We start from the raw sequence: 25721 nt of genomic DNA on the forward strand, positions 1-25721 counted from the left end.
GTCCAACTCTTTTTAAAACCCCATGGACTGTAGCCCACCAGGCTCCTCTATCCATGGGATTTCCCTGGGCAAGAATACTGGAGTAAAAAAAGAATACTGGAGTGGGTTGCCATTTTCCTTCTCCAGGGGATCTTCCCAGCCCAGGGATCAAACCCACATCTCTTGTGTCTCCTGCATTGCAGGTGGACTCTTTACCACTGAGCCACCAGGGAAGCCACTGGAATAGTCACTGCATTGGTTGAGGAGGATTGGAAACAAGCATATACTTGCATTATGGGGATCTGTTTGTAATGAATTAATTATGTAGATGGAAAAATGCTATTATAAAACAAAATAAGTTCCTTTCAATTTATTTTTTCCTATATATAATGGTTTCTTGAGGTACTTTTTTAAAAAAAATTTAATTATGAAATTATGATAACACATTTACAGGAAGACTTGGAAAATATAGAACAAAGTTATATGTAGTTCTATTATATTACTATTATTTTTTAATCAGATAAATTAAGTTTTTAGTTGGAGTTTCAATATCAAACTTTCAAAAATTAATAGAATGAATAGGCAGAAAAGTAGAAGGATATAGTAGACTTGAAAAGCACTATGAACCAATTCAACATAATTAAGATTTATACAGTTTTCACACAGCAGCAGGATATAAATTCTATTCAAGTTCCCATAAACTAAACCAGGAAACAGTGGAACATATCTAGGGACATATAAAACAAGATGCAAAAATGTCATGGTCTAAAGGTATTGAAATCATACAGAGTCTGTTCTCTTGTGGAATTATGTTAGAAATCAGTATCAAAAGATATTTGAAAATAACCAATATATTTTCAAGTGCAATGCGACGTTTACCAAGAGAGATCTTTGACTCAGCCATTGAAAGTTGAGGTGCTTTTTTAATAGAATTACCTTAGGTTCTGGACAAGTAACCTTGGCTGGATCCTCTCTTGAGAATGATATCAAGAAAACAGCTCTTAGAAAGCCAACAGCCCTGAGTAATGAAGTTGTTCCAAGAGAGGAGGGGGAATGATCCTCATGTCGTGGGAGAGGCTCAGAGTAGGTCTGCCAGTATTTACATCCCCAAATCAAATGATCCCTGCTTGCATTTTTTCTCTTTTTAATAATAAAAGTGTTGATACCTTCGTGGTGTATCTCAGTGTGGGCACGCAGGAAAGAAAGAGGGTGAAGAGGCAGCCCACGGGTCCAGGTAGACACGGGAGATTCACAATAGATCTCAGCGAGCACCACCGCTAACGGTAAATCCCGACAAACAATCTAAGCGCAGCGTCTTAGGAATTCTGCAGAGGACAGATGAGAACCAAGTGTCCAGACACGAAAGGTAAACCTGAGTCTGGAACCATCAGCCTAGGCAGGGGCCAGAGTACAGGCTGCTGGGGAGCAGGAAGCCTGCAGTGTCCCTGGGTGGGTGGGGGTCTCTGATGAGGGGGCTGCCCAGAAAAGGGATAGCCCAGGGTTTTGGCAGGCAGAGAGAGCCACCCGCTCTGCCAGGCTGTGAACACTTCCTGTCTCTCTCAAACACAGGGCTCGCGGAAAACAGCCTGGACTCGCTGGTGTTCGAGTCGCTGATCCCCAAGCCCATCCTGCAGCGCTATGTGTCCCTGCTCGTGGAGCACCGGCGGATCATCCTCTCAGGGCCCAGCGGCACTGGGAAAACCTACCTGGCCAACCGGCTGTCAGAGTACCTGGTGCTCCGGGAGGGGCGGGAGCTGACCGACGGGGTGGTCGCCACCTTCAACGTGGACCACAAGTCCAGCAAGGTGAGGCGGTCGTTCGGAGGCTGCTGCTCAGCCCTTTCAGAGCTACTGAGGCCACCACCACCCTGATGGCAAAGCAGCATTTCCTACAGTGCTCACCTTTGCTGGTTATAAAAGTCTGGGAAAGGAGGGTAGAAAGGATCCAGCGGAAAGGAAGGCTATGACCCCAAACTCGCCAGCAAGAAGTTCCACGTGTAAGTTGATGTATTGGGTTGGCCAAAAAACTCATTCAGGTTTTCTGTGTGAGTTTACGGGTTTTCCGTACATTTTGGGTTTTATGGAAAAACCTGAATGAATTTTTTGCCCAACCCAATAGTTTATTTCTTACTTCCCTGCTATGAGTTGGGCATGATGCTCAAAGCTGGTAGTTCTTTAACCCAGATGCTTCCATTTCACTTTACCAAGAATTCATCACATGCCTACTAGATTCTCCTGTTTTCCCAAAATGAAACCTTCTTTTGTGGAGCAACAATAACAATACGAACAACAGCTGTCATTTACAGATGGCTTGCCCCTGAAAGGGGTCTCCCCACAGCAGGACCTTCAAGGAAGTAGTTGTCATGATCCCATTTTACAGAGGAGGAAACTGAGGCTTGAGGCCGATGGCCACGTACCTAAGGCTACTCATATGGTACTGAGCAGTGGACTGGGGCTCAAGTCGATGTCTTAAACCCCAAAGTCAACAAATAGGCTTGGTTCTGCCTCTCAGGGAGCAGTGGAAATGCTTGGACAGTCTGCCTTGGTCCCAGCTTAGGGTTGCGAGGTGTCTTCTCAACCCTGGCTTCAGTGGCTGGTCCTTAGCTCTCTGTTTCGGCCTTTCCCCATTGCACGTTCTTCTTTTTCTTCCTTTTTGGACTTACCTCTCACTCCAGCCGAGCTGGGCTGTGTTCTACTCCCTGCTCCAGACACTGCCCTGCCCATTCTTCACAGTGAAGACCAAAGCATATCCTTTCACTCAGACCTTTCAAGACCCCCTGTGCACGGAGATGGCCTCCCTGCACCTGTTCATTGTCTGTCTGCCCCAACACTAATCAGCAGGTCATGGCGGAGAGGCAAACTTTGCTGTGTTGATTCGTCAAGGGCTTATAAGCGGCTCTCAGGTGGTGCCGTGGATGCACAAAGATGTATAAGGCACCTGCCCTCAAGGAGCTTCCTGGGAGGCTGGCATAGTAAGAAATATCGAGAAAAGGGGCAGCACTTCCAGAGAGTGATAGATCGTGTACAGAACCATGCCTGGGCACCCTCACAGTGCTCTTGCCGGGTTTCCTGTTGCCTGGAGAATTCCAGAAGGCAGAGCTGAGACTTCCCCAGTCTGCATTCTTCTGCACCCAGACTGAGGCCTTGAAGTGCCTCGGGGATCAGCACGTGATCCCCGAGTGGTCTCAGGAAGCACCCCTCTGCCTGTACCGGCCCAGGTGATGCCCCGAGCACGAGCATCTTCCTGGGGGCGTTCACGAGCTCCTTCCCCCCTACTCCCCTGGGTTCCACAGGAATTGCGCCAGTATCTGTCCAACCTCGCCGACCAGTGTGCCAGCGAGAACAACGCCATGGACATGCCTCTCGTCATCATCCTGGACAATCTGCATCACGTCAGCTCCCTGGGCGAGATCTTCAACGGGCTGCTCAACTGCAAGGACCACAAATGGTGAGGGCGGCTCCGGACGTCGCGGCCCCGGGAGAGCAGCGCATGCGCATGGCGTGGGGCGGGGCTTGTGGGAGGGGCTGACACCAGCCGGTAGCCATGTGCTTAGGTGCACGGGGACCCTCTTCTCCATTTCCTTCATCCTTCATTTCCTCCACAGCCCTTACATAATTGGCACGATGAATCAGGCTACCTCTTCTACTCCCAACTTGCAGCTTCATCACAACTTCAGGTAAGGTGTCTCTTTTCAAGTACCTGTTACATGCCTGAAACTATGCTTATTTTTCCCAGCTTAGTTCACTTGACTCTCACAAAAGCCTCAAGTCATTAAATTTATCCTTCTAAGTTTACAAATGGGGAGATTAGTTGACTTGTTGAGGAGGTCATACAGCCAGTCAGTGGCAGAACCCGGGTCTCTTGTATGCTATGTCCTGGGGTAGCGGTTGGTACCTGGGAGACAGCTCTACTCAGGGGCTGTAGGCAAGTGGACTGCATGTCACCCGTGGCTCATCTCTCTGTCCCAAGTGACACAGAGCGGTGAGAGCTCCTTAGAGTGTCTCCACTGGGCGGGGTCTCTGGCCTTCAAGCTCCAGCTGCTGGGAACCTTTTGCCCCAGCCACGTCCTGCGCTGCCCCACTACTGCAGGGTGGGAGGTCTGTTATGCTCAGCTGTGGCTGCTTGCCTTTGCCACTGCAAAATGCCCTTTGCTCTGGCACCTAGCTGGCTCCGTATACTCCTGTCCTGCCTGGACCCTTAGATAAGGCTGAACAGCTGTCACCCGGGATGAGACCCCTCCTCCGGTCATTTTCATGGCCACTCTGCTGGCATCTCTGTTGAAAGTAGACCTGAACTGTAATTATCCGAGAAATACCAACTCCTTTGGGTCACTGGGATCATGGCTTATCTCTGCATCCAGGACGTCCTGGTCTTGTCCATTCTCTTGAATGTCCCTCAAGATCATTCTCTTCCCCCCTGCCCCTCCTCCTTCCCCCGTCACTGCCACGCATCTCCCAGAATCCTGTTTTAGTCATTTTCCAACAAGTATGCCTACCTGGACCTTGGGCCACCTGCAGGCCATCCCCTATATCAGTGACAGCTAGAGTGAGCATTCTAGAATTCAAACCTGACCCTAAACCCTAATGCGAGAAGTCCTCGAATGGCTCCCCAGAACAAAATCCAAGCCCCTTTGGGTTGGCGGGTCAAGTCTAAACTCTGGTTACACTGCACCTCTGGCAGTTTTCCGAGACGCCCCATGCTGTTGTTCACACCCCTGCTGATGCTGCAGCCTGCACTCCACCCACCGCCCGCCCCACCCCCACCCCAACGCCTGCTCTTCCTTCTGTTTCTGCCTTGCCTCATGCAGCTGCTCCATCCGCCCCCTCTGGTCTCAGCTCAGACATCCCCTCCTCTGAGGAGCCTTCCCTGACTCCCCAGGTTTCGTCAGGTCTCATTTCTTTTATCTCCCTCCTCCGCTAGACTGTGAGCTCCTGGGGAATAGGAACTCTTGTCTCTGTCATTGCTTACAGCCCCACAGCCCAGCACAGGGCCTGGCACAGCACAGGAGGCAGTTAGCTAAGTGGTCAGAGCTCAGCCTCTGGAGTTGGACTGTCTTGGTTCTAATCTTAGCTCTTCCTCTAAGATTGTTGACTAGCTGTTTGATCTTGAACAAGTGAGATTTTCCATCTGTGCCTTGGAATTTCTATCTGTAAAATGGATAGTGGTCATATCTGTAGTGTGGGGTTGCTGTGAGGAATTGTGAGTTACTATACATACAGTCGGAGAAGGCAATGGCAACCCACTCCAGTACTCCTGCCTGGAAAATCCCATGGATGGAGGAGCCTGGTAGGCTGCACTCCATGGGGTTGCTAAGAGTTGGGCGTGACAGAGCGACTTTACTTTCACTTTTCACTTTCATGCATTGGAGAAAGAAATGGCAACCCACTCCAGTGTTCTTGCTTGGAGAATCCCAGGGACAGGGGAACCTGGTGGGCTGCCGTCTATGGGGTCGCACAGAGTCGGACACGACCGAAGTGACTTAGCAGCAGCATACATACAGTGGGGACTTCCCTGGTGGTTCAGTGCTTAAGATTTTGCACTTTCAATGCAGGGGACATGGGTTCAATCCTTGCTCAGGGAACCAAGATCCCACATGCCTCAGAGAGGGTGAGAGGTATGAAGAGAGTAACATGGAAACTTAACATTACCATATGTAACTGGAGAGCCAGTGGGAATTTGCTGTACGACTCAGGGAACTCAAACCAGAGTTGTGTGACAGCCTAAAGGGGTGGGATGGGGAGGGATATGGGAGGGAGGTTCAGGAGGGAGGGGGACATGGCTATATACCTAGGGCTGATCCATGTTGATAATTGGCAGAAAACAACAAAGTTCTGTAAGGCAGTTATCCTTCAATTAAAAAATAAACTAAATAAAAATGTATCTGTGCAGTGTTCAGAGGAGTCCAATTTCAGTATTAGCATATTCACCTTCCAGCTCTAATGAGCTTTGATTCATGAAGTTGACCCCGGGCTTTGCCGTGGAAAATTTGTGACTCCTTCCAGGTGGGTGCTTTGTGCCAACCACACGGAGCCCGTGAAGGGTTTCCTGGGCCGGTTCCTGCGGCGGAAGCTCATGGAGACAGAGATCAGTGGGCGGATGCGGAACGTGGAGCTGGTGAAAATCATCGACTGGATTCCCAAGGTCTGGCATCACCTCAACCGCTTCCTGGAGGCGCACAGCTCCTCGGACGTCACCATAGGTAGGGGCAGGGCAGGCGGGCACGCTGGGGCCGGAACTGCCACTCCTGGAGCCCCGGCCTCCTCGGATGGCTGGCCCTGGGCCCTGGCAGCTGGACGCTGCACGGGCCACACAGATGGAGAAGGGGACATAGGATGGCCACAGCCTAGACAGACCCCAAACTTTCAGTCACCCACATCCTGGGACTGTGTCTCTACCCTTCTCTCTCGCCCAACTCTCTGCACTGAGAGGCAGAGAGAAGTGTCCAGCTCTAGGCTGGTATAAACTTTTAGGCTACGTGCGGGGCCCCCAGCCTGGGGCTCCCCCAGATGGAAGCCACCCTGTAGGATTGGCTTTGCTTTATGAATAATGTTATTAACATTCCTGAAGCTTAGGCTTCAGAGAAAAGAAAAAAAAAGAAAATCACTGGTCATCCCACCATCCTGACATAATCATTGTAATTTGAGCTTATTTTTTCTGTCCGTGTCCATACATGTTTTATGTACTCTCAATCATAGTGTACATACAATGCATTCTTTTTGTTTTCCATTTCACATTGTCTCATGAGTATTCTTTGTTGCTCTCCAAAATAATTAGATGAAATAATTATTTTGTGATATAGTCAGATGTGGGTATGCCATCACTTCCTTAATCATTCCTATTCTCATGGACGTCTGCCGTGCTTCCATTTTCAAAGGTTAGACAATACCACAGAGACCGTATTTCTCCAGAAAGTCTCCCCTTCCCTTGGGGTGATTCCCACCAGGCGCGAGATCCCAGGGTAGGGTTAGAGAGCCCAAGGGCCCACCACGTGGCAGCTGGTATTTCTGCTGTCACTTAGAAAACGCAGGGTCCCTCCTGTGAGGGGTGCTTGGGCTGGCTTCTCCTGCTCCCCACCCATTTCAATTGGACGGCTTTTCCCTGTGGTCCCCAGGCCCCCGGCTCTTCCTGTCGTGTCCCATCGACGTGGATGGTTCCAGGGTGTGGTTCACTGACCTGTGGAACTACTCAATCATCCCCTACCTCCTGGAAGCCGTCAGAGAAGGACTCCAGGTGAGAGCACCCTGCCCGTTGACCTCCTCAGCTCCAGGGACGGTTCTCATGACCAGCACTCTTGTCTTTATCTCCCCCCAACCCAAAACTGACTGATGTGAGGTGGCAGCTCCTCACCTGTGAGGCCATCCTCTAGCCCAGTGTAGGACGCACTGGGCTGCAAATCCTGGCTCTGCCATTGTTAGCTGTGTGACCCTAAGCAAGACATCCAGCCTCTCTGTGCCACGGTGCCCTCATCCACGGAAGAGAGAACGATCACACCCCACCACAAAGAGTGTTGCCAGGGTTCAGTGACATCATGGCCAGCAAGTGCTCAGCGTCATGAGTGCACAAGAAAGGAAATATGTCGAACTTCACAGTTTGCTTAAGTAGTCTTATGTCTGCTGTTTGGTTCAGGCTCAGCATTTATAATGAGGCTTGGGCAGAGGTTTTTTTATTTTAATCTCCAGTTTTAAGAGATTTTCAAGAAAAAATTATGACTTAGAGTGAATAAGTGACTTGCCCCAAGGTCAGGAAGTGAAACTTTAAGAATCTAGGATTTGGCATTCTCTGCCCGACACCAGGACCCCTCAGAGATAGATGACTCTGGTGCCCATGTGACTGTCCATCCCTCCTGCCCAGTTGCAGCTGGAAAGCCCAGACCCTGCACTTCTCACTCAGCCTAGGGGTTAATGCTAGGGGCTTAGCGGTAAATCGGAGTTTGCAGTAGTTTTATTGTTGAGTCTGGAGGTAGCCTGAGAAGGTTGTCAGCTTTCAGGACCACTCTGAGGAATTAGCAGGTTGAATAGTCTAGAAACCAGCTTAGCAGCTGGGTTTCTAAGGGCTGTGTTTGCTTGGTACTGGGCAGTGGGAGACACATGCTGCTGTTAAAGGACCCGTTTCAGGGGATGGTGCTGTGTGCACACCCACATGTACGTGTGATGGTACACACAGGACTTGCACACCTGCGTGCATATGGGTGATGGCACACTTTAGTGGGGTTTGTCATTTGCGTATATTCAGCTGAGCCTGTCATTGTATCCCTGTAATGTGTAACAGAACTGATGGTCTCCAGAGACCCTCAGGACAACCAGAGCTCAAAAAAGAAGATGGTGTGCCTCTGGTCATGGGTATTTCATTGGCCTGGAGCATGTAGGCTACAGATTTAAGCCACAAGTGATTGTGAAGGCAGAGGGTAGCAAGAAATGAGGCAGTCCCTTAACCAGTCCCAAATCAGTTTGTTTGAAGATCATTAATCAATGGCAGCATTTTATATTTTTTAAAAATTGTAATTGACATATGATATATTCATTTCAAATATACAATACAGTGATTTGATATTTTTATGCATTATGAAATTACACCATGGTAAATCTCATTACCATCTGTCACTATGCAGAGTTATTACCATATTATTGACTAGACTTATTTACTTCACAACTAAAAGTTTGTATTCCCTTCAGCTATTTCTCCCATTGATGGCAGCATTTCTATTTTGCTGAAGGTGGATTTTATGAGGGAAAAAAAGAGTAAGACCTCAGATCTCTGCAGTGGAATCTCTCTAGGTAGACAAATTCACTGGCCTGGGTTAAGTAACCATCATGTATTCTTTACTCAAATGGATTTGTTAGGACCACAGACCCAAATGGCCACCCTGTCACTCCTGTTTTTTGGGGCCAGTGGAAGTATTCCCTGCCCCTGCTAGAATCTTGAAGTCTTTTTCATTCCAGAAGCCTCTCTCTGTTCCCATCAGGGGCTTCCAGGGACTATAGTAGGCAGGCACCTCTAGGAAACTCACACTGCTGGAAAGAAGCGGAAGGAACTACAGCAGAGGGAGAAGCAGGTCCCTTCTATTTCTGCCTCACCACCTACTTCTCCCCTTTGCTTCTTTACCTAAATATATCCTCTGTGTGCTTGGAAAAACTCATGGGAGCTGTTGAGTAAAGGTTTCCTGCCGAAAGAGGCGCTAACGGGGAGGCAGAAGCTCGGTCTGTGCTCCAGCTGTGAGCTGTAAGGTAGAGGCCCCTCGTTGGTCCTCACCAAGGCTGGATGGTGCTAACGCCTTGCTGCTTGGACCTCAGCTTCAAAGAAGGCCTGTGGGCACAGCTATAAAAGCACAGTGAGATCTTCCCTGCCTATCCTGGAGAGGTTGCTGATGAGTTGGTTATAAGGGCAGTAGTTTTCTTTCCTACAAAGATCAAAGAGTCTGCAGGTGAAAGGGCTTTGGGGTGTCTGTGAAAGAGCCCATTTAGGACAAGGGACAGAAACGCACCACCTCAGGAGATCCACTCGTTCTCTGTGAGGCAAGAGAAGTCATCCGCCCCTTATGCTGTTGAGGTCGTTTGAAAGACAGTCTTGCAATAACATGGACACAACAGGGAGGCAGCCAGAGTTAGCCTTATACCACGTTGCTCAAAAATGAGCCCTCCTGCCCCAAACCTGTGACTTCGTGCCGTTCTTTAGTCCCGGAGACCCCATAGAATCTGCAGATTCGTGAGGAACTTTGGGATGTTCTTTGTGTCTCTAGTTTTGAAGGAAAGTTTGCTGAGATTTATTGAGTGGCTGTTGCCTGCCAGACACTGTGCCAGGGGCCCGACAGACATGATCCCATTTAGTTCTCACAGCCCAGTGTGCACCTCATAGACAGGAAACCAATGGCAACCCACTCCAGTATTCTTGCTTGGAGAATCCCAGGGGCGGCGGAGCCTGGTGGGCTGCCATCTGTGGGGTCGCACAGAGTCGGACACGACTGACACGACTTAGCAGCAGCAGCAGTTCACTTGCTGGGGTGTGGATGAGCCACCGTCGTAGACTGTAGCTAACTTCTCAGTTACTTCCAAGATTTTCCAGGCTGTCCTAAGGCCCCTGCTCTATACCTTAGATGCTTCAGGTGGCTCAGGGAACCCAAGTATTTTGTTTCATAGCATGAAGTTATACGTAAGATTTCATTTGACAAAAAGATTCTATTTAAAAAAAAAATTCAAAACTCCTCACTCTGCTTGTTACCTGGAGTCCCGTGCTTACTGTGTGCTGGGCACTGGTGGGCCATTTACTCCTTCCTGACCCTGCGAGGTGAGTGATGTGGCCATGAGGTGAGTGCACTGTGGTTCAAAGCAGGCAAGCCCTTGGCCAAGGTCATATGCTGAGAAGGGGTGAAGCCCCCAGATTAGGCTTAGGCAGGACTACCCATGGTGGTAGACAACACAGAGACCCCGCTGCAATCAGGTCTCACCATGGGCTTGCAGTCAGCCCCTCAGTGGGCACTGCCTTGCCTAGAGGAGATGTGGCATTGCCCCCTAGTGGATACCAAATATCATTGCAGGTTTTGACTCCTAAGTCTTTTTCCCAATAAAATTTGTGTGTGAGCGTGCACACACATGTGGGCATGCGTTCACAATTGCTTGGAGGTTTTTGCACAATCTGTACCTTGATGCCCTCGTGTGTGATAAACATGTGCATCCAGAAAGTCATAAATCAGAGTCAGTGGCTGAGGTTTCAGTTTCCAATGTCAAGGATCTCTATTCCTGACCCAGTGGTCATGCCAAGCTCCTCCCTGCTTTGGGGAAAGTGAATGTCCTCTCTGTCTGTCTGTGTGTACAGCTGTCTGCTATTTCCCAGAGCTGCCTCAGGGCTCTGCCTTGGGACCAAGGAGCTTTGTGATAGATCCTTTGCTTGCCACGGTACTTACCCAGCCATTCATCACTTGGACTTGAACATGTCTAGCAGCCAGTGGGGAGACTTGTGAAAATATTCCTTGTTCTTGCAAATGATGTTAGATGCTCCTAGAGTGCTTTTGTCTTATGACTCAGCCCCCAGCCCTGTTCCTCTCTAGAGCTGTCGATGTAAACACTTGCCAAAGTATCTAAAGCCTGCAGAGTCATTCAAAAGACTTCTGCTGGAAGAGGGGAGAGCAGGGATCATTGATCGGATGACCCAACCTACTCTGAGACCCTGGATAGAACTCCCTCCTCTAAACCTGAGATTTCCCAACTGTAACCTGAAAAGTGTGGGCCAGGATTTTTTTCACCCTGGCTGTGCAGAACTACAGAGCTCCTCAAACTACCGAATAATACGGTCTGGGGAGCAGAGCAAAAATTTAAAAGCCATGGGGCCAGACTCTCTATGAACTTGCTGAGCTTGGATTCTAGACTCTGTTATTCTGCAGCTCTGACCGTCTCCTCTTCATCTTGGAGGATGGAGACAGAAGCAGGAACTGTCAGAAACGACGTTTGGTTCAGCCTCCCACACGTGAAATCTGGCATGGGAAAGTCAGCTGAGCTCTATAGGGAAAGACCTTGGAGGGAGAAGCTAAAAGTTGCAGAAATATTTCTAATCTGCCAAGACTTCTTCAGTTCTAAAAATCCCCAAGTGCTTGTGTTTCCCTTCCTCCCTGACCCGCACATGTGCACACTTGCACCTTCACGTGATCCCCTGCTGCACAGACTGTGAATCGCCTTTCGAATGCCAGACTGAATTCTCCGGCCTCGGAGTCACCACTGCCCCGGGTTAAGGAAGATTTCACAGTAGACAGGGCTGGAGGGCGCTAGACGGGAGGGGCCCTGGTGTCTGAGGGCCATGAGCTCATAGGAGGCTGTGTCTCTGGAGTGGAGTCGGAAGCAGCTGTGAATGAAAGGAGGTAGGGGGGGCCTGTCTGCAGTGTGGGCAGGGCAGGCATTTCCCGGAGAGATCAGAGGTGGCTTAGCAGTGGTGAGATGGCCAGAGGGACAGCAGGTCCAGCCCAGGTGACGTGTCCTCGTCGGGCGGATACCTGGCCTGCATCTCCTGGCGCCGGTTTTGGCCGAGCCACGTGACTCTTGATACCATTGAGTGGTTCAGAGTGGAGTTCATCAGGAGGGGTAGAGAAAGGAAAGGCTCAGACAAGGATGCTGGGGTCCTAGCTCTGAATCCAACTCTGCTCTGAAACCTTTTACAACTGGCTCTTCTCTTTAAGTCCCAAGTTTTCCAACCAGTAGATGAAGAGGCTGGGATAGGTGACCCCAGTTCCTTCCAGCTGAGTTAGCCTGTGACCTGGGAAAGACGTGGTTCTAGCTGTCAAATCTCAGCTCTGCTGTACTCTCAGCCCTCTCTTCCCACACTCCCCCCTGCCTCAACTGTAAGAGTCCTGGAAGGACAGACAGACAGGCTGCGGTCCACATGTAACTCCACTCCCGAGCCCCCTGCACACCTGGTGGTCCAGAGGGCTTTGGTTCTTTGTGCCCCTACAGAGGGGTGCCCTTCCAGAGCCACAGAGGGGGCACTGTCCTGGGTGGGCACATCTCATCCTGGCTATGAGCACAACTTTGCCATGCCTGCTCAGGCTCCAGTGGTTCACACGCCTGGACAGACTTGGATTCCAGTTCTGCCTCCTCTCCTTCTGGAGCCCGCTTGAGTAGTGATACTTTCTCTCGGAGTCACATGGTGGTAAAACAAGATATTTGTCAAGTGTTTCTCACAATCCCTGGCGTGCAGTGAGCTGTAAGGTGTGGTGGAGGGGGTGGCCTTGAAGAGGAAAGCTACAGAGAGGGCCTCTCTGTATGATGTGCCAAGCTGAGCCTTGGAAAGTGGTGCAGCCTAGGTTTTTGTTGTTTAAAAGAATGTCTATGTTGCTTGTAATTGCCAGGAGAAGTCACTGAAGTCACTGTATTATTAGATATTTCTGACTTAAGAAAAGGAGCTTGGAGGCATGGCACTGGTCTTACACAATTTTGTGTTAATTTCTTCTTTAAGAGGAAATCAGTTGTCTTGAACAATTCTGAGAAATACATGAGGGAGGAGAAATGGTTGCAAACCCAGGACCCACATGGAGCCCCTTTAACAATTTCCTGTTCTAAAAGTGACCAGTACCTCTGCAGAGGGCCCCTGAAAGTCAGACTCCCTTCAGGAAATGGAGTCTTATTAAGCCAGGGCCATTGTGGTTTCCACCTGTGGTCCTGATGCCCAGCACCCCCATCTGTGTGCCATGGTGGGGGGGCCTCCTCAATGGGACGAGAGCATCTCTTTCAAGCTCCGCATTCAGTGACATCACGTTGATAAGTGACTGGCCACAGTGAGAGTATTTATACCATGGAAACTGGCAAATGCTTCAAATCAAATTTTCAAGTTGGATCACAAGGCTCAGCGTTTAGGGTGACACGGTGAGCCAGTGGCAGAGGTGAGGTGACCTAGGTCAGGCTCCTCCAGCGTTCTTACTCCTGGGTCACACCACCTTTGGTCTCAGCACCTTGGATGATTTCCTTAGGAGAGAATTCTGCAAGTGAAATTACTCCATTAAGGTAAGCATAATGATGCTGGGTTTGGAGAGTTTTTCAGAAGGCTGCAAAACCAGGACTGCAGAGGGGTCTCGGCCCACCTCCTGACTGCTCTTTCTTTGTCTGTTTCCAGCTGTATGGAAGGCGGGCCCCCTGGGAGGATCCCGCCAAGTGGGTGATGGACACCTATCCTTGGGCAGCCAGCCCACAGCAGCACGAGTGGCCCCCTCTCCTGCAGCTCCGGCCCGAGGATGTTGGCTTTGACGGCTACTCCATGCCTCGGGAGGGGTCAACCAGCAAGCAGATGCCCCCCAGTGATGCTGAAGGAGACCCGCTGGTGAGTTCCCTGCTTCCAGAGCAGCTTGGCATTCACTGAGCACTCACTGTGTACTGGGTGTGATACAGGGCGTGCTGGAAATTTGGAGATGACCGAGCCCCGGTCTTGCTTAGGAAGGTTAGACCCATCCCAAGCTTGGGACATTTTGGCCAATATTTTCTTCCTTGTATTTAGTTTTTCACTAATGCCTTTGACCCCCGTGAAAGTTTGCAGGTAAAAGGTTATGAATTTGGTTTTTCCCCCTAAACGTCCCTACACCACTCTCTGCCCTCTGCTTTGAGTTCACCTTTACGATGTCTGGTCCTGTGCCGTTAGACCCTCCCACTAGTGACTGAGCAGAGGCAGAGCATGCTAAGGGCAGAAGTTCGAGCCAGAGTGTCAGAGCTCAGGCAGAGGGAGGTCTGAGGACAGGAGGGGCTCGTGGAGCAAAGGCCAAGGGGGCCTGAGTGTGGGTCCCCAGGCCAGTGACATGAGTTAAGTCCTTAACGCTGCCTGAGCATCTTTACTCCACAGATGCTAAAGCAATAAAGGCCCTTTAAGAAGAACCTGGGCCAGAGGCTGTAACCCTACAATTCTAGTACTCTCTGCCAATGTAAGACCCATGCGTAGGCATACTGTGAAATTAGAGCTGCATCAGAAGTCCTATAAAAGAAGGTGGAAGCACATACACCAGAACCTTGCATGGTTAAGCGAGTGGTCATGCTATAAATTCAGCCCTGAGCTCTCTTAGCAGCTTGCTGCTGCTGCTGCTGCTAATTCGCTTCAGTCGTGTCCGACTCTGTGTGACCCCATAGACAGCAGCCCACCAGGCTCCCCCATCCCTGGGATTCTCCAGGCAAGAACACTGGAATGGGTTGCCATTTCCTTCTCCAGGAGGTCTTTCCAGTCCAGGGATCAAACCCACATCTGCTGCAAGTATCCTGCATTGTAGGCAGATTCTTTACCGCTGAGCCACAGGGGAACCATTATTAAAAGCGAAAGTCCTAGAACTCTTTCTGTGGATTCAAGCCGATACACTCTAAGTTACATAAAAACAGAATTTGGGACATCTAGAGGATAGAATGGTCAGCTCATCCCTGGACTGTCTTTTCTTAACCAGAAATATTTGTGTCACTAAACACAGAAAGCATTTAGGTAAGACCCAGGGTTCTTAGAATAGTTACACAGAATTCTCCTGGCAACCTCTGGCCCCCAGAGGTCATCTGTGCCGGCGTGGCCACCCCTGCACATCAAGTCAGCTACTTGGTGCTTCCCCCAAGTCCTGTTCTCTCTGCCCAGGGCCACAGATCTTGGTTTTAATAGCCCTCTTGTTTACTGACCTCTTGCCCTCCTGAGACCAAGGACTCCAGGAGGACAGGACTGTGTTGTTTTCACTCCAGACCATATACTGCAGGTACACAGGGGATGTTTGATGAGTGAATGAATAATCCTGGCTGTGAAGGATTTTCCTTCACGTTTCTGCTCCACCCCATCGCGCTTGTGCCCATGCGGATGGACACCAGCCTGTGGTGCTTCTGTGACTGGCTCACCCAGGCGTACTCTGCTAGGCATCCTGAGGGGCGGCTGGCCAGTGGGGCAGCCAGATTTCATGCCTGGCTGCAGCAAATCTGAAGATAGCTCGGAGACGCTATCTTCCTAATTTTGCTAGATCCAATATAAAAGATATACACACACAATTTATAGTTGTAAATAAGAGTCGCTTTCAGTTCCCCATCTCCATGTCAACACAGATGACCCACAGACTGTGAATCAGGGGAGATACAAGAACATTGCCTTTGAACTCTTAGGACAGGTGATGATGGTGGTGATAGCAGATGTATCACATTTATTGAGTAGTTACTATGTGCCGGGCCCTATGCTAAGGATTTAGCACACATCCTATCGTTTGTTACTTCCTTCAGCCCGATGGGATGGGCACTGCTATTCTCTCCAGGCTATAGATAAGGAACTGATGGATGAGATATATTAAATAATTCCCCAAAGGTTTCTGAGTCGGAATCCAGGCCTCCGTGGGCTCCAAGGCTCCACCTGTAGCTGGTGCTGTCCCCCCTCCCCATGGAAGCCTTGGTGGGAGCTGAAGCCACAGGTGACTCTAGGGAGCCCTCTGGACAGAGCTGGGGCTGCAGACGGGCTGGATGCTTACTGAAGGGGAGCCATGGGCCTCGAGGTCAGTGGTGCCGCTGTTTGCGTTCCAGAAGCTGGGGCACTTGGCTGGCATCTCACCCAGGCTGAGGGCTACGCTGGGGTGAGGTGCTCTTCCCAAGGGTGAAAATATAGAGGGCTTTGGGTTTTCCGACCTCTGTGTCTGGTCATCCACAGCATAAGGTAATAGAGTAGGTATAATTATTCACACATGACCAGTGAAGAAACTGAGGTGTAGAGGTTAAGTCACGTGCCCCAGTCGTTCAGCTCAGGGTGGTGGAGCCGAGATTTGAATCCTGGAAGCCTGGCTCAAGAGTCCATGGAGCCTGGCTCCACCATCTCTATGGTGGGCCACAGCACCAAGGTGAGTCTGGAGGATGGGGCATGAGCTTCGGAGAGGCCGGAGGTGGGCGGCTCTGCGCAGACCAGGAGCCCGCTTATGCCCCTCGCTCTTTCCCCAGATGAACATGCTCATGAGGCTGCAGGAGGCCGCCAACTACTCCAGCCCCCAGAGCTACGACAGCGACTCCAACAGCACCAGCCACCAGGACGACATCCTGGACTCGTCCCTGGAGTCTACTCTGTGACGGGGGCCAGGACCCGGAGCCCGCCTCCTCCCTGTCCAAGCTCCCCCATCCTCCTCGCCCTGCACCGGCCTCCCCCGTGCCCCCTTAAGACGCCCTCCTGAGCCAGCCCCCGGCCGCCTCGTGAGCACTGCGGGGAGCCCCACGCCCCTCCTCGCCCTCCAGCCTTGACCTGGGTGCAGACGCCCCGGGCTGGCTGCCTCGGGCCCGAGTCCTTCACAGCGAAAACTGCCCTATCTTCCGTTTTCATTACGGTTCTGCCTTGTTGCCGTGACCTCGGAAAGGTACTTCTCGGGAAAGGACCATCACCGTTGAAACGAGAGGGTGGAAAACAGCAACAACAACAAACCCTCCTGAAGCTCTGAGACCAAGCAGCCTCCTTGCCCTGAGCTGCCCGGAGATGGAAGCAGAGTTAGAAACGGAGACAGCAGCCCGGGTCCACCCTCCCCCCCACCCCCAACCCCGCCGATGCCGTTCCACCCTGCCGACGCCCTTCCACCCCGCCGGCCCCAGAGAGACCCGGTGCCCGCCGGGGTCCTTGCTCTGGACGCCCTCAGCAAACCACAGAGCCACATCACAGGGCGACCTTAGTAAAAGCAAATTGTGCTTTCTCTTCTGTTTGTTTTCGAAATGGTGCTCTCCTTACCCGAGAGGTATTCCGCCTGTCCCAGCTCACCCCCACCTCTCAGATCTGTCAGCCTCCGGTTCATCCTCCAGCGAGAGTGCACGGCCGAGTGGACGCGGCTGTAAAGGCCAAGCTGCATGTGTCCGAGTCCTTCTCCCACGGAAATGCATCCGGTCTTGTTCCTGCTAACACTGTGTACAGTCAGAACTGGTCTACCTTGGCGAACCCATCACCTCCTTTGAAGATGAGGTCGACTTCTTCCTTTCTGACTCTTGATTTTGAAGGGTTTTTTTTTCCCCCTCTCCTCCCCCTCGTGGTCAGAATCCATCCTTTGGTGAACGTGAGAACCGCAGGAGTTAGCTTTTGGTTTGGTCCTGCTGAGTTTTGGTTTTCAGTTGTCCATCTTCACGGTTCTACACACTCGCCGCCTCCTGCTGGGGCTGCGGTCGCTGCGCCCTTGAAGGTGGGGCCAGCACCCCACCCTCAGCGCGTGGGTGAGCGGGCCCTTGCCTTGCCTTCTCGTCCCTGAGGCCACAGGACGCATGTCGACACCTCCAGCGTGCCAGCCCCCAGCCTCAGGGCCGGGGTGGGAGGTCACCTCGCAAAACACTTGCACTTTCCCCAGTACCAACGGGACATCACACAAGTCAACAGGGGCGGGTGGCCGCCCCCTTCCAGAAGCCGCAGCCTCCGGTGATGAGTCTTGCCTGACCTCTTCGGTGCTGACCTTCCCAAAGCGATGCCTTACTGGTTTTGTATTCACCGTGATCATTGTTGAGTGTTGTGCCTGCCTGGGGTCTGTTTTTCTGTTTTCCACATCAGAGCAAACAGGGCTAACAAGTCATGTACTCACTAGGAGAACTCAGTTAATGTGACTTTTCTCATCTGAAAGACTCTTTCGTGTGGATGCGCGACTATGGAAAATGCAAAAGGAGAAAAACAATTTTTTTTTTAGGTTCTTATCAGCTAACATCCTGACTAGACAGCAATCTGTCTTGTGCAGGAAAAGGCAAAAGTTCCCGCAGTGTTACATGGCATTGCCGAGTCATGCTCTGCTGGTACATGTCTTCAACGTGCTGATATTTTCTCTACAGAGTGTGGTCAGTCTTTGAGTCATTTGTTTCTGTTTTATTTTTATCAGACCCCCAGGGGGGGTTTCTCTATTAATGATCAGGGTTTTTAACTCCATTTTTTTTTTCACATTTCTGTTTCCAAACGTCCCTCTCCCAAACATGTTATTTTCTTCCCACAAGAGCTTGACCTGAAACCACTCACATGACATTGGATGACACCATTTACTTCCTCTTTAAAATGAAAAGTGAACTGTGTCCCACTAACAGGTGAATGGCAAACCTCTCGACGTGCTCTTTTCTTTAATCTTAATTTAAAAAAATCTTAGCAGACTGGGTTCTGCTAAGCCTTCCTGAGTCATCTGGGTGTGTGAGTGTGTCTTACTCTGTTTTGTTTTTCATAAAATGTTCAAAGCATGTATTTTAGCCTGTGACCTCGGGGCCACCACCCTGAGCCTTCTGTGTAAACCTGAAGAACAGTCCTCCTCAGTCTTGTCTCCCGGCGATGACCTTATACGCTCATACTGTGAATTTGGGAGGAGGCACAATGAACTACTCCTCCTCGTGGGCAGTTTTCCCAGTCACCTGGTGAGTAGACACCTGCCAATATCCTTTGAAACGTTTCTTTTGATGACTCCCTCTTCACTCTTTATTTCTTGCCCAACCCCACAGACTTCCCTCCCACCGGGGCTGGGCCCAGCGCCGAGACCTCTGTCCCTGGTGCTGCCTGGCAGCCGCATGGTGGTGTCCGGGAGCGGAGCCTTGCACCATTCACAGCTCGGTGTCTTTCCTAACGTTTCGGGAAGCAGGGTTGTCTGGTATGCACATTTCTTTCTGTAGTCCTGCTTTCCTTTTGTGTCGCTCACCTTTGACAAAGTGACTTTGAGCTCATTTAGGGCTCTGTCCGAAATGCTTCCATTTTTTGCCTTTTTCTACAGTTAGGCTAATTTTGAAAATGTCTGAAATTCTATGCAACATTTGTGTTGAGTTACCGATGGAAGCCAAAAGTTTTCTTCCCAAACTGCCGAGAATTTTACAGGCCATAAATGAGATGGGAATTCCTTTTAATTTAAGGAGGCGGGTGGGACAGGGGTGGGACACGGAACGAGACTTACCTAGATCTTTGTTGTAATCTTGGGGACATTTTTTTATTTTATTGTTGATGCTTAAACTTCAAAATTCTGTGTATTCAGATTTGATTGTGGCGAATCTACTTCAAAAGAAAAAAAAATAATCCAACTTTGTGGATATGAAATGAAAGGTTTGCTGTTTTGATCTAGTTGTTTCCAGTGGAGCAGTTTATGAAATATGTTCTATAAGATGTACATTTTTTCATTGTAACATAGAAATTGTAAATAATTGATTAAAGTGCTGCATTTTGATGAATTTTTTCTAGCCATTTTTAAAGAGAAAACTAGGAATTGAGTATTTTGTGTACGGTATGTTTCCTTCCTCCCTCCCTCCTTCCCTCCCTATTTAATTTTCATTGATCATGAGGTTTTTGGATTTGCCAATGATCTGCCGGAGATCATGCCCCACGCCATAGAGAATAAAGCTGATGATTGTACCAGTCTTAAATTATTCATGATTCAATAAAATTGATGCTTATTTATTCAGATGAGTGGTTTGACTTTTCTGTGCTGGATAACGTCCTCATCAGAGTTCAGTTTCATGCCAGGGAGAAGTCATCCTTCTTTGGATGCAGCAAACACAGGAAGAGCTCCCCAAATCTGCAAACCCGTCTTTGCCACTGTGTCATCAACGTCGTGCCTCTTCTCAATTCCTCACCTCGGTTATTTCTTGCATGGAGCTCATTAGCAATGCAGGACTTCGGGTTCCTCGCAAGCATTGAGTCACTGAGGACCTTGTGGAAACGCAGATCCTGATTCAGCAGGTCCAGGGTGGGGCCTGTGATTCTTAGTTTCTAATAAGCTCCTGGGTGATGCTCACACTTGGGTCCTACACTACACTTTGAGGCAAGCCCTATCAGTATCCAGCTGCCCCACCCTCCCCCCAGTGGACCCCTTGGCACAGGAAAGATTTCTTTTTAATAGTTTTATTCACGTATTATCTTTGGCTGTTCTGGGCCTTTGTTGCTGCATGGACTCTCCTCTCGTTGTGTATTGAGTACCTGCAGATGGCCAGGTGCTTTTCCTGAATGCTCCAGTATAATCTGCAGAATGACCCAGAGGAGGTAAATATTCTTACTCCCGTTTTATAAGTGAAGGAAAAAAAGATAAATGGCTCAGAGAAAACAACTTGCCAAGGGTCCTGTAAGCTAAGAAGTGAGAGAGTTGGAGTCTCAGCCCTGTATTCCAACCCCAAAATCCTGCTTCTCACCTTAGGGGCCATTCCACACTGCAGGTGATACCCATCACAGAGCACAGGCAATGGGAGATGTTATCACATCTAGGCCTTCACTTTTACCAGCAACAAGAAGAACTGTAAAGGCTTGACTTGAAGTGAGGCATGTGGGGTCATTGGGAAATGGATCCTACCCAGTGGACTCAACTGCTGGTGATGTGAAACGTCCAACTCACTGTAACCTGCAGCAATGGCCCAACCAGGGGTGGGGGGAATAAAGAATCTACATGTTGAGAGTACGCAGTTTGTAATAGCTGTCAAAATGAAGGGGAGCTGGTACGATGGTGTGTCAACCAGATATCCTGAATTTCCAAGGTTTTCTATGTCAGATATTCTACCCATATATAAAATGGGATATTATTCAGCCACAAAAAAGGAATGAAATTGCACCACTTGTAGAGATGTGGATAAACCTGTCATACAGAGTGAGGTAAGTCAGAGGAAAAAAATATCATATAATATCACTTAACATGTGGAATCTAGAGGAAAATAGTAAGGATGAACTTACTTGAAAAGCAAAAATAGAGACACATGTTGAGAGCAAACTTATGGATACCGAGGGGAAGAAGGGAGGGTGGGATGAATTGGAAGATTGGGACTGACATATACACACTGCTATTTATAAAGTACTATAGATGACTAATGAGAACCTGCTGTAAAGCTCAGGGAACTCTACCCAGTGCTCTGTTGGCCTAAATGAGAAGGAAGTCTAAAAAAGAAGGGATTTGGTATATGTATAACTGGTTCACTTTGCTGTGCAGCAGAAACTAACATATGACATTGTAAAGCAACTGTACTCCAATTAAAAATGTAGAGAAAAATTGTACCCCCTGGCCACACAACATACTCTGATGTTATCCAGGAAATATAATGAGCATGCTTAAAAGCCGCAGTGAGTTAGATGACTTTGTCACATGGGTGGGACGGGAGCTAGGCATTTAAGTACTTACCCTGTGTGCCAGACCCTGCACTGAGATGTCACTTCCTCCCGTGTAATCACAGCATCTCTAAGAGGTGGAGGGTGGATGGCTATCTCATTTCCAGGGAGAAAACTGAGGCTGAGTGATAATTAATTTACTCTACAAAAGAACTGGAACCCTGTTTATCTGATTCTAAAACCCATGCTTTTTCTGCCACACGATAATGCAGTCACTTTAGGTTGGACTTTGTGGGGAAAATTATACATCCTTCTGCGTGAGTTATCTATAGCTGTGTAACAAATTACCCCCATATTTAGCAGCTTAAAACAACGAACATCTCTCAGTTTGTATGGATCAGCTTGGTGGGGCTGGGAAACTCAGAGTTCTTCACAAGGCTGTGTTTGACATATCTCAAATATTTATAAGAAATATTTAAAGCAAAAACTATAGAAAGCATTATATTTAATGGTAAAATGCTGACTGTGTTCCCTTTCAGATTAGGAGACAGATAAAGATGACTCCTTTCACCAGGTAACATCATAGAAACCCCATCAGTGCAGAGAAGCAAGAGAAGTAAGTCCTGAAGATTGGAAAGCAAGAACCTGGACTGTTTTTCTTCATAGAGAGCATTCAGTACTTAGGTCACCCAAAAGAATTCACAGATAAATGATTAGAAATAATAAGTTGAAAAAAATTGCTGGATACAAAGTCAGTGTAAATTTATTTAATATCTATATGCACCTGAATTTAAAACTAAAAAACTTTAAAATCCAATTTAAGAGCATCAAAAATAGCAATGACCTAGGACAAAAGAGTCTGAAATGCAGTACTTAGGTCTAATCTCAAAAACAACAGAATGACCTCAGCTTGTTTCCAAGGCAAACCATTCAGTATCACAGTAATCCAACTCTGTGCCCCAACCACTAATGCTGAAGAAGCTGAGAGAGATGACTCTACACATGGACATCACCAGATGGTCAATAGTGAAATCAGATTGACTATACTCTTTGCAGTCAAAGATGGAAAAGCTCTAAACAGCAAAAACAAGACTGGGAACTGATTGTGCTTCAGATCATGAACTCCTTATTGCAAAATTCAGACTTAAATTGAAGAAAGTAGGGGAAACCACTAGGCCATTCAGGAATGACCCAAATCAAATCCCTTATGATTATACAGTGGAAGTGACAAATAGATTCAAGGGATTAGATCTGATAGAGTGCCTGAAGGCAATGGCACCCCACTCCAGTACTCTTGCCTGGAAAATCCCATGGATGGAGGAGCCTGGTGGGCTGCAGTCCATGGGGTCGCTAGAGTCGGACACAACTGAGCGACTTCACTTTCACTTCTCACTTTCACGCATTGGAGAAGGAAATGGCAACCCACTCCAGTGTTCTTGCCTAGAGAATCCCAGGGACGGGGAAGCCTAGTGGGCTACCGTCTATGGGGTCGCATAGAGTCAGACACGACTGAAGCGACTTAGCAGCAGCAGCAGAGTGCCTGAAAAACTACAGACAAAGGTTCGTGACATTGTACAGGAGGCAGTGGTCAAAACCATCCCCAAGAAAAAGAACTTCAAAAAGGCAAAATGATTGTTGAAGGAGGCCTTACAAATAGCTGAGAAAAGAAGAGAAGCAAAAGGCAAAGGAAGAAAGGAAAGATATCTATCTGAACGCAGAGTTCCAAAGAATAGCAAGGAGAGATAAGAAAGCCTTTTTAAGTGAACAATGGAAAGAAATAGAGGGAAACAATAGAATGGGAAAGACTAGAGATCTTTTCAAGAAAATTAGAGATATCAGGGGAACATTTCATGCAAAGATGAGCACAATAAAGGACAGAAACACTATGGACCTAACAGAAGCAGAAGATACTAAGAAGAGGTGGCAAGAATACATGGATGAACTATACAAAAAAGATTGTAACGACCCAGATAACCACAATGATGTGATCACTCACCTAGAGCCAGACATCCTGGAGTGTGCAGTCAAGTGGGCTTTAGAAAGCATCACTGGGAACAAAGCTAGTGGAGGTGATGGAATTCCAGCTGAGCTATTTCAAATCCTAAAAGATGATGCTGTGAAAGTGCTGCACTCAAAATGCCAGCAAATTTGGAAAACTCAGCAGTGGCCACAGGACTGGAAAAGGTCAGTTTTCATTCCAGTCCCACAGAAGGGCAATGTCAAACAATGTTCAAGCTACTGCACAACTGTGCTCATTTCACATGCTAGCAAGGCCATGCTCAAAATCCTCCAAGATAGGCTTCAACAGTATGTAAACCAAGAACTTCCAGATGTACAAGCTGGATTTAGAAAAGGCAGAGGCAGAGATCAAATCGCCAGCATCCATTAGATCATAGAAAAAGCAAGGGAATTCCAGAAAAACATCTGCTTCATTGACTACACTAAAACTTTTAACTGTGTGGATCACAACAAACTGGAAAATTCTTTAAGAGATGGGAATATCAGACCACCTTACCTACCTCCTGAGAAACCTGTATGCAGGTCAAGAAGCAATAGTTAGAACCAGACATGGAACAATGGACTGGTTCCAAACTGGGAAAGGAGTATGTCAATGCTGTATATTGTCACCCTGCTTATTTTGTAACTTGTATACAGAGTACATCATGCAAAATGCCATGTTGGATGAAGCACAAGCTGGAATCAAGATTGCCGAGAAATATCAATAACCTCAGATATGCAGATGATACCACCCTTATGGCAGAAAGAAAAGACGAACTAAAGAGCCTCTTGATGAAGGTGAAAGAGGAGAGTGAAAAAGCTGGCTTAAAACTCAACATTCAAAAAATGAAAATCATGACATCCGGTCCCATCACTTCATGGCAAATAGATGGGGGAACAATGGAAACAGTGGCAGACTTTATTTTGGGAGGCTCCAAAATAATTGGGGATGGTGACTACAGCCATGAAATTAAAAGACGCTTGCTCCATGGAAGAAAAGCTATGACAAACCTACATCATGTATTAAAGAGCAGAGATATTACTTTGCCAACAAAGGTCCATCTAGTCAAAGCTATGGTTTTTCCAATAGTCATGTATGGATGTGAGAGTTGGACCATAAAAAAGGTTGAGCGCTGAAGAATTGATGCTTTGGAACTGTTGTGTTGGAGAAAACTCTTGAGATTCCCTTGAACTGCAAGGAGATCCAACCAGTCCATCCTAAAGGAAATCAGTCCTGAATAATCATTGGAAGGACTGATGCTGAAACTGAAGCTCCAATACTTTGGCCACCTGATTCGAAGAGCTAACTCACTGGAAAAGACCCCGATGCCAGGAAAGATTGAAAGCAGGGGGAGAAGGGGATGACAGAGGATGAGATGGTTGGATGGCATCGCCAACTTGATGGACATGAGTTTGAGTGAGCTCCAGGAGATGGTGAAGGACAGGTGTGCTGCAGCCCACAGGGTCACAAAGAGTCGGACATGACTGAGCGCCTGAGCAACAACAATGCAATGTGTATGGATTAGATGGCTCAATGGTGTGGAGACGTCAGTTCCCCCAGAACCAAAATGGTCTACAGAGCTGATGCAAGCCTGCTCAAAGAATTGACATAATTTTTATGGAATTGACAAGATAGTTTTATAATGTATATTGAAATGCAAAAGATGCACAGCAGGATCCTCTATGACCCACCTCCCAGAATATTGGAAATAAAAGCAAAAATAAACAAATGGACCTAATTAACCTTAAAAGCTTCTGCACATTAAAGGAAACTATTAGCAAGGTGAAAAGACAGCCTTCAGAATGGGAGAAAATAATAGCAAATGAAGCAACTGACAAACAACTAATCTCAAAAATATACAAGCAACTCCTACAGCTCAACTCCAGAAAAACAAATGACCCAATCAAAAAATGGGCCAAAGAACTAAATAGATATTTCTCCAAAGAAGACATACAGATGGCTAACAAACACATGAAAAGATGCTCAACATCACTCATTATCAGAGAAATGCAAATCAAAACCACTATGAGGTACCATTTCACACCAGTCAGAATGGCTGCGATCCAAAAGTCTACAAATAATAAATGCTGGAGAGGGTGTGGAGAAAAGGGAACCCTCTTACACTGTTGGTGGGAATGCAAACTAGTACAGCCACTATGGAGAACAGTGTGGAGATTCCTTAAAAAAACTGGAAATAGAACTGCCTTATGATCCAGCAATCCCACTGCTGGGCATACACACTGAGGAAACCAGAAGGGAATGAAATGCAAAAGATGAAGCATAGTCA

The 25721-nt window shown here is 48.2% G+C and overlaps 1 protein-coding gene across 32 annotated transcripts in view; it reads left to right on the top strand.

Annotated features, from left to right (window-relative positions):
- The window catches only part of NAV2 (neuron navigator 2), a 423563-nt gene extending 403753 nt beyond the window's left edge, over positions 1-19810 (top strand). For 31 of the 32 annotated variants that reach the window (XM_086385216.1, XM_086385183.1, XM_086385186.1 and 28 more), the window contains 7 exons: positions 1549-1784; positions 3272-3426; positions 3584-3655; positions 5982-6178; positions 7091-7209; positions 13570-13773; positions 16377-19810. In XM_086385216.1, the coding sequence (XP_086241342.1) occupies positions 1549-1784; positions 3272-3426; positions 3584-3655; positions 5982-6178; positions 7091-7209; positions 13570-13773; positions 16377-16502 (1109 nt within the window). In that variant the 3' untranslated portion in view covers positions 16503-19810. Of the gene's footprint in view, positions 1-1548; positions 1785-3271; positions 3427-3583; positions 3656-5981; positions 6179-7090; positions 7210-13569; positions 13774-16376 lie in introns of those variants that run through there. The other variant, XR_015157994.1, reaches the window with a different exon arrangement.
- The last annotated feature ends 5911 nt before the right edge of the window (positions 19811-25721 follow it).

The sequence above is a fragment of the Bos grunniens genome, chromosome 29 (genome assembly GCF_055505025.1).
Source record: "Bos grunniens cultivar Pamir isolate PY7600 chromosome 29, Bosgru_T2T1.0, whole genome shotgun sequence".
Classification (NCBI taxonomy): Eukaryota; Metazoa; Chordata; class Mammalia; order Artiodactyla; family Bovidae; genus Bos; species Bos grunniens.